The sequence below is a fragment of the Pelecanus crispus genome, chromosome Z (genome assembly GCF_030463565.1).
Source record: "Pelecanus crispus isolate bPelCri1 chromosome Z, bPelCri1.pri, whole genome shotgun sequence".
NCBI classification, from domain to species: domain Eukaryota; kingdom Metazoa; phylum Chordata; class Aves; order Pelecaniformes; family Pelecanidae; genus Pelecanus; species Pelecanus crispus.
In genome coordinates this window covers 28,157,839-28,166,984 of record NC_134676.1, presented here as the reverse complement: position 1 = coordinate 28,166,984, position 9,146 = coordinate 28,157,839, and the positions used below count along the sequence as shown (strand labels likewise).

The following is a 9,146-nucleotide window of genomic DNA, read 5'->3' as shown; positions in this document are numbered from 1 at the left end:
CAAGATAAAGAGAAATTTCTGTTTCCATACTCAACACATCTTTCAGAAATTTGACTTGTTCTGTGTGCAGGTTTTTGCTGGCAGACTTATGCTGTTAATGAGTTTGAACATGTGTAATTTCTTAATGACGTACCTGGTCTATCATAAGCTACAGTGTAAGCTCAGTTGCTTTTGAAAATGTGTGTTTTTAGAGTCTGCTGAGCTCATGAGGTAAGTGTACTACAGGAGTGCAAAGCATGATTTTGTCAGTGTTGGCATTTAGACTTTATGTTCATTCAGTATCCCTAAACTCCTGCTGTCTTCCCTCCACAGACATACCCTACAGTGAAATGGAATTTGACAACTAAAAATCCTTAAAAGAAGACTGTACTCACTGGAAAAAGAAAGAAACAAACAAACCAGTAATCTAAGAATTAAAGGAATTTGAAGTTTAGGTTAAATAGGGTGCATGCACATTCTGAAATAATCTAAAATGGTCAAAATCTAGGAACACTTTGTAATCATCAACCATCAGAAGAGTATCTGTTAGGAGTTCCTGAAGTCCTTGAAAGTATTTGTAGAAGGCTACAGCAGACCTAGTGAATGTTTTTATGCATTGCATGTTCCATAACAGCTAGTAGATACTGTAGTCACACAGAGGTTAACAGTAAGAATCAGATGCCTAAATAACTACACAAAACATAACTTATAAGGAGCGCCTTGAAAACTGAAAAGCTGTAATTAGAGAAACTGCCTTAGCATAAAAGATTCACCAGGATGACCTACTTAGAAGGATTGCCATGTACCTAAAATCAGGCTATAGTTTTCAGTCATAAATATTACATCCTGGCTTTTTAAAGGCTGCATTTCTCTTCCAGTAAGTGCTTCAGTTTGCATTGAATGGTTGAATAGTTCCACCGCATCTGATTTCTATAAGAAATATTCAGAGTGTATGAAATTAATCTAGAGGAACAGACTAAAAACAAGGAACTTCTCCACTATAGGTGAATTTCTATAGTCATTATAAAAAAAAGCTAGGGAAATATCTTTTAGCTTCTTAAGTCATATTACCTGTATGTCTGTGTGATATTAGGGTTGGTTTTCTTTTATCAGAGGTACCCCATGTCCTTAGTTTATCTAACACAGTCCGTAAATCTTCCTATCCCTCAAAACAGTATCAGTCTTAAAATTGATGCCTGGAGGATACTTCTGGGGACAGTGTTTACAAACAAATGAGCAAGGGACAGTTTCTCAAAGCACTACCCTGCCCTTCTCCCATGGAGCTTGGGGGACAGTTCACACTACTTCAGCAAGGGGAATAGGATTTGCTTCAGAAATTTCCAGCCATTTATTCTTACTCCTGCATTATATCTCACTGCCTCCTTAGTTGTGCTACTGCAGCTTTTTCTGAGGTTATGCTGGAAAATAGATCATTAAAATGATCATGGTTAAAAATAACCCTTTCCCCAAGCTGGAAGCAGGCAGTGTTTTCTTGGAAGCACTGCTACAGAAATTTTAGCCTGCTTTCTCCCAGAGGTGAAGCTTCTACAATCCTGTTGCAGTGCCCAGATTCACCCTGCCTTAGCTTTAGACACATGAGTAATGGTGCCGTTTTGTAATTGATTTCAGCTGTTCTAACTATGGACTGCTGCCAAAGAAGAATCCTGCATTTCTTCCCTCCCTCTGTTTGCACGCTGCTGCTGTTTCTCTCTACTACTCCTACTGATCATGCAGATGTGTGATGAGCAAATTGCCTTGCTGATATGCCTGAAAACTGCCCAGAAAAGAAGGGAACAGTTAGTCTTTGGTCAAATAAGCAAGCTGCTCTTGACTCATTTTGTCTGCATTTGTGATCCTGGGGCTGCATAAAGGAAGAGATGGAAAGGTAGCACAGAAGAGCAGGGAGGGGAACTGGGACAAAATGTCCTGGTGTTTTCATACAGCTCCAGCATGAGCTCATGCCTGACTAACATATTCCTGGGTGAATTAACCAATGCTATATGGTTGCTCCAAGCTGCCTTTACTGTCACTATGGATGGGAGAGAGGGGGATATGGCTGTCTATGATTTAGGTATTGGAAATCCCCAAAGTGTGAAAGAAAACTTCTATACACCCAGCTCCTTGCACTGATTTTTTTAGGGTGGGACTACATGTTGCTAAGACTCAGTATTGGCCAATTTCAGTCAGCTTTGAGAAACTGGTACAGGTCTCAGGAGTATTAACTCCCTACAAGATTTGTGTAAGTGGGAGGCTGGACAAAGGATGGATATTTCATGGTAACTCATTGAAAGAAAAGCTAATATGTGTAGCCTTTTATTACATAGCAGGGTGCTCAAATAGGGAAGGACACTGCAGAGTCAGTATGACATATGGTGCATGGAACTGTTCATTTTCTTTCAGAATAAAACCTGCTATCCATTGAAAGACTCCAGTGTAGTAAATTTCATTCTGAAAACCAGTATTGATATTAGATGTCTTTTCAGAGTATTTTCCTTGTAACCTGGCGTATTTGCATCTCTGAAGAAAATCAAGGTTTGTATATTTGAAGCCCTGAACTGTGGTGTCCAGTGCTTAAATGAGGTATGGTACTGTATTAGTGTGAAGAAGCAACTAAGAAGGAGCAAAGTATAAGCTTTTTTCTCTCATATTTTGCAGGTTGAATATTACAGCTTCGCATGTACTTGGGCTTTTTCTACTGATGTCCAACACGCAATAGATATTCTAAACGGTATTCAGCAGGTCCCTCTGCAGCATAACAAGATACAAGATGGAGGAAACATACAAAGATAGGACTTCATTAGTGAAAGGGGCAAAAGATATTGCCAAAGAGATGAAGAGGCAAGCAGTGAAGAAAGTGAATAAAGCTGTTGACAAAGCTCAGGACGGCTACACACAGAGGTCCTACAACCGATTCCAGGATGAGGAAGATGACGATGATTACTATGTCCAAGGAGGAAATTATGGTATAGAAGCTAATGATGATGAAGGATCAAGTGAAGCAACTGAAGGGCATGATGAAGATGATGAAATTTATGAAGGGGAATATCAGGGAATCCCCAACATGGGGCAGGGCAAGGGTAGCATGGTGGCCTTAGGTCAGTCTGTGCATGATGAATATAAGGATCGTCATGAACTGGAAACAGAGAGAAAAGCTGATGAAGAAGAGCTAGCACAGCAGTATGAACTGATAATACAAGAATGCGGCCATGGTCGTTTTCAGTGGGCCCTATTCTTTGTGTTGGGAATGGCCCTAATGGCTGATGGGGTTGAAGTTTTTGTAGTTGGATTTGTGTTGCCCAGTGCTGAAACAGATATGTGTATACCCAATTCTGGATCAGGATGGCTTGGTGAGTAAAGTCTTTGCTCTGTCTTTGTCTTATTACAAGTGTTGCTTGCAGTATGCGTAAGTATGTATTTGTCAACACCAATGCTTATATAAAAATATGCCTGTATTGAATATAAATAAGGAAGCCACAAAGCGCATTAACAGCTAATATGGATTTAATTAATATTATAATTTTAGTTTTCAGATAATTGTTTTCTTTTTCAGTCAGTAAGTATAAATAAGTAACTTAAGTGGAAGACTGCACACTAAAACTTAAGAGGAGAGGGATACATTTTGTTCTCATATACAATAATAGATAACCAGATGAACGGATTTAAAAAAACCAAACAAACCACAATAGGAGTATTGGAGTTCTGTTGGATTTATACAGGCGTAATAAAGGGTAGATGATACAACTGTCCAGCAATATTGTCATACTGCATGGGAGCCTTTCCAAGGGTGAGGTGGAATGCAAACTGGGAAATGTAGGAAATCCAGCGAAAATGCTGTCTAGCCTTTACTGTCCTTTTGTCTTTTACTCCTTTTATCCCAATGACTGTTCTCTAGCCATCCAAAAAGTATAATGTTTGAGTCAGGGGGGACAGAAGTCAGCCAGACAAATGGCTGAAGATGAGCCTGGGTTATGCTTTTTGTGTCTGTTCAGTTGATGGGGACGGGCTGTGTCTCATCCTGTTGCTTCTTCCCTCCTGTGGTGTGGCAAACAGGGAAGCTGAGCCACCCTTGTGTGACTTGGTGAGAGCAGCAGTGCTGCAAGCATGTCTGTGCTTGCACTCCGTGGGCGTGCCCAGGCGCAGCAGATAAAGCAAGACTCTCATGGGGCAGGGCTGTGGAGAAAGGGTGTAGAAAGGGTTCCCTGAGAAAGAGGGGAGGTAGGACCATGGGGGGTTTGGGATGTGGTAGGCAATGGAATATACGTGTGTAGGTAAGTGGCTTGGGCCTGAAGGACCCAGACACAGAAAAGGAGGGCTTCTTACCAAATATTTAGGAACCTTTGTCTTCTAGCAGATGTACTGTTTGTTCCCTGCATCTTTACAGCACATAGTTCTGTTGCAATAGTCTCATTTTAACTTAGCTCAGTTTTCTGATTTTATTCCTTTGCTCACTATCAATTAGAAAGACCCTAAGATACCAACTGTATCAAAATCGGATTCAGAAGCTGAAATAGCACAAAACTATTTGTGCTATTTAAATAACACAGAAGCTTTCTTGGCAGACCATTAAGTCCATGGCAGGTTGGATTCCTGACATATTGTTACTAACAGTTTGGCTCTATGATTTTCAGTAAAGTGGACTGTATTCACCCTCATTTATATCTCTAAGCTTCCCTCCATGTCAGAGGATCATGAGTGGAAATGGCAGCTGAATTCTCAGAAGTCTGGGTCCTTTGAGGCATTCCTTGCCATTTGATCATTTGTTGTTAGAAATGAACTACTCTGCCTATTTGTACAGTGCATTGATTAAACTTCTAATAAAAAAAAATTATCTAAGTTTTTATGGTTAAAAAGGTTGCGTGCATATAATCTGTTACTGCTTGTTTACACTAGCTTACAAACAGAATTTGTCGTGCTTTGACTTGTGGGTTTTCAGATATACTTCTTACAGAAAGAAGGTGCATAAACATGTCTATTTATAGCCATTTTGGTGCTCTAGGTGTGATTCAAAGAGCAGAGAGAAAGGAGAGAAACCTAAAAAACCCCAAAAGGTATCTCTAGATAAATGTTCCTGTGTCAGTGCAGATAACGACACAGAATACATTTTATAGAAGCAGTGTACACCCAACTTGCTTTTAATGTGATTTTGTTACCCAATACTTGGCAGTTGAGGACAACTTTAAACTCTTACTAGTCAGTTTTTGTAAGACCTCTCTATTGCTGGAACAAAAATGATGGATCTTAGCCCAGTTTTTAAATTACTGATAACCCTGTTTGTTTTACCACATGCACCCTCCCAACACATGGAATGGTCAAAGTTGTCTTTGTTCTCCAGGATGATAACAGTATAAGGGTAGCTAGCCACCAAATCTCTCTGCAATTAGTTCATATGGGGTTGAGGAAAATAACAAGGTTATGCAACATTAAGAGGGAGCTTCATGATGCTTACACATTCAGTAGCTTACTGATCTGCATTTGCAGTTCCTTCCACTTACATTGAATGTTACACTGGGAAATGGATCTTTTAATAATTAAGACATTCTGAACAGTTTAGTACTCCTGGCTTCTCTGATTGTCAAGTTACGACTGTGAACATGGCCATAACATTTCTTCTTCATTACACCTGCTATATAGAATTGAAATTTTGGGGCCAATACATTATATTTTCCAAAAATAGTGTTTAATTTAAACAGTTGCTGTAAGCATTATGGAGGTATCTGGAATTGGGAGTTAGGGAGTATTGTCTCCACAGTAGCAGGTGGCTGTGAGGATTCACAGCCACCTGTTAAGGTGTAACCCATGTCAAGAAGATGGTTAAGGATTTCCCTGTCACTAGACTTTTTATGATGTGGTCTTGAGATATATTGGAATGACTCCATCAATGTTTAACTAAAATTCAGTACAGAAGCTGTTAAATACCTCATAGAGAGATAGATAGATAGATATGTGTGTGTATATATAAAAGATGCTTGCTGATAAAATTAAGGAAATGGCTCCGGAAGGTTTAGGTGTGCAAGCAATGTATTCTTAGGCTTAAAATACAGAAGTTGTAATGGATATGCCCATATTGTCCTTTTGTAATAATACAACACTAGCCTCTGTGTTGTGGTATTAACAAACAAATTATTCTATGCTAAAAGATTAACATAGAAAATCAGGAAAGAAAAGAGATAAACCAGTTTCTTTCCAAGTGTGTATCGAAGGCATTACAACACATGGTGGTTTTATCAATAATTGCACATAAACAATATTACTTGTCCATTGCTAATAGAAATATATGATAGACTGCAGTCCGTCAGTACACTGATAAACATACTGCTTATTATCAGTGTAGATATACAGCCGTTGCAGACAGCATAACCATAATTTCAGTGATACAGATACTCATCAGGGCAGTGAATGCTTAGTGAAAGCATTTTTATGTGATCATAACTAGGCCCTCACAGCCATGCATTTCTATTACTTTGCCATTGTGATCTCACATCATAATTACATCCTAACTGGGGTCTTCCAGACAGGCATAATTTGTTTTCATTATTATAATTCCATAATCCAGAGGGCTTTAATGTTGTTAGAATACTAAAGTCATAGGACCAGTGCTAGGAGTTATAAGGTGGAATTGGTACACATACACAGTATTTATTTTCCAGGCAATTTTCTAGACTGTTAAGAAACAGACTAAGAACATGTTAATTTGTCATTGAAAAAGCACTCATTGACTGAGTTGTAAAAACTGATTTCTCATATGTCATGCCACAGTAGTTTACTAGGAAACATGAGCTAATTAAAACCATATGACAATATTCATAGAGCCTCCCTGTTGCTTTTTTTTTTATTTACTTGCACCAGGACAATTTCCCAAATTCCCTCCCTCTTGACCTTTATATGAGCTTGAGGTCACTGTTGATTGATCACCAGCAACATTTCCAGAGCCATAACGTTAAGTTACATGATGGAAGTGCTGATCAAAATAATGAACTGGTTTCTTGATGCCTTTGAGTTAAACAATAAAATAGTATATTTTTTTCATGTCCAAGCAGTTGTTTTATTAAAAATAGGGAAGCTGACTTGCTTAAACTCTTCCAAGGTGATGGTGATGTGCCACTAAGCATAAGGGAAAGGCCTCCTCTCCCTGCTCTATAACCCGGCTGTACCTGTGAACTCCTGCATGTGTGTGGATCCATGTTGACCTCTTGGGTTCTGGCACTAATGAGGCAGGACTGTACCTTCACAAGACAGGTTATAGGCTCAGGCCTGAAGACATTGTTTTAACTCTTTTCCTGCCTCCATCTTATGCCTTTAGTTTTGCATGCAGCTCAGAACTGGACTGATTTTAGGTTAACTCTCTGAGCTCTGATTTCGGTGTAGTTTTCTTACATAACTTTGTTTCTATGTCTTTGCATGCAGATTGTTCTTAAGCTTTATAGATTTTTTTTTTTTGAAATTTAAATTATGGCCTTTTCTTTCCTCCGCATCTCTGCATCTGAAATAATGAAATATTCTTTTCCCTAAGCTAGGGAAAGCTAGTGTTTCCCCTTTTCCCTAAGCTAGGGAAAGCTAATGTTTCCCAGCTGTGTCTGTTCAGCATGCCATGCTACTGCTGACCATCTCCTCACTGGCTCCCCCACGGGACCTGTAAGTGCTCACCTTCATGTGCAAGACTCTTGACAGCTGCACTGGTGTCACCATTGCTAGCAGTAGATACAGGCTGACTCCTGCTTGACTAGCCCATGATGCCAGTCTTGTGGCCTCAGTTGGCACGTTTTTCAGACAGATACCTCCATCCCTTTTTTGTACTTTATCACCTCAGCACTAGAAAAAAAATCATATAAAGGTCCCAGGATTAAGTGATTATCTTCTTTAAACCTTTTTTTGCATTTATGGCGACAGAACATGACAACTGGTTAGCTACTCGTATGCTCTGACTGCCATCCTTTCCAGAGGCCAATGGTTCCTCACTGCTTCCTGATAGTCTCTGTGGTCTCTTTTGCATCCATATATCAACCTGTGTATGAAGTTTGGACTGAATGATCTCTTGAGAATGAATGGTCTTTTTTTGTTCTGTGTTACTTACCATTGTGTTAAGCAATGTGTTACCTAAATCCTTGATAGGGGTTTATAGATAATACAGTAACAAAACCAGAAATAATATTTATATGTAAAAGATATTCTTAGTTGATTAGCCATACAGTTTCTTCTGTCTAAAACATTCAAGTATCATGGTAAATCACTGTGCTGATAATAACAGGTATTGTGAACATGAATAGCAACAAACAACTTAGAATCAGAATTGTTTAAGCTGAAAAAGACCTTTAAGATCATCAAGCCTGACTGTTAACCTATCACTGCCAAGTCCACCACTAAACCATGTCCAGAAGCACCACATCTACACATCTTTCAAATACCTCCAGGGATGGTGACTTTCCTGGGCAGCCTGTTCCAGTGCCTGACAACCCTTTCAGTGAAGAAATTTTTCCTAGTATCCAATCTAAACCTCCCCTGGTGCACCTTGAGGCCATTTCCTCTTGTCACATTGCTTGTTGCTTGGGAGAAGAGACCAACCCCCACCTCACTACAACCTCCTTTCGGGTAGTTGTAGAGAATGATAAGGTCTGCCCTCCGCCTCCTCTTCTCCAGGCTAAACAACCCCAGTTCCCTCAGCCACTCCTCAAAGGACTTGTGCTCTACATCCTTCACCAGCTTTCTTGCCTGCTCTTTGGACATACTCCAGCACCTCAATGTCTTTCTTCTGCTGAGGGGCCCAAAACTGAACACAGTATCCAACGTGCTGCCTCACCAGTGCCAAGTACAGGGGGACAATCACCTCCCTGCTGCTGCTGGCCACACTATCTCTGATGCAAGCCAGGATGCTATAGAGCTTCTTGGCCACCTGGGCACACTGCTGGCTCATGTTCAGCTGGCTGTCGACCAACACCCCCGGGGCCTTTTCAGCCAGGCATCTTTCCAGCCACTCTTCCCCAGGCCTGTAGCGTTGCATAGGGTTGTTGTGACTCAGGTGCGGGACCTGGCACTCAGCCTTGTTGAACCTGATACAATTGGCCTCGGCCCATCAGTCCAGCCTGTCCAGATCCCTCTGTAGAGCCTTCCTACCCTCCAGCAGATCAACACTCCTGCCCAACTTAGTGTCATCTACAAACGTACTGAGGGTG

The 9,146-nt window shown here is 40.4% G+C and overlaps 1 protein-coding gene across 1 annotated transcript in view; it reads left to right on the top strand.

Annotated features, from left to right (window-relative positions):
- The first annotated feature begins 2,746 nt into the window (after window positions 1-2,746).
- Window positions 2,747-9,146, top strand: part of SV2C (synaptic vesicle glycoprotein 2C) — an 89,200-nt gene continuing 82,800 nt past the window's right edge. Inside the window, exon 1 of the mRNA XM_075726463.1 lies at window positions 2,747-3,326. Coding sequence (XP_075582578.1) covers window positions 2,747-3,326 — 580 coding nt within the window. The remainder of the gene's footprint in view (window positions 3,327-9,146) is intronic.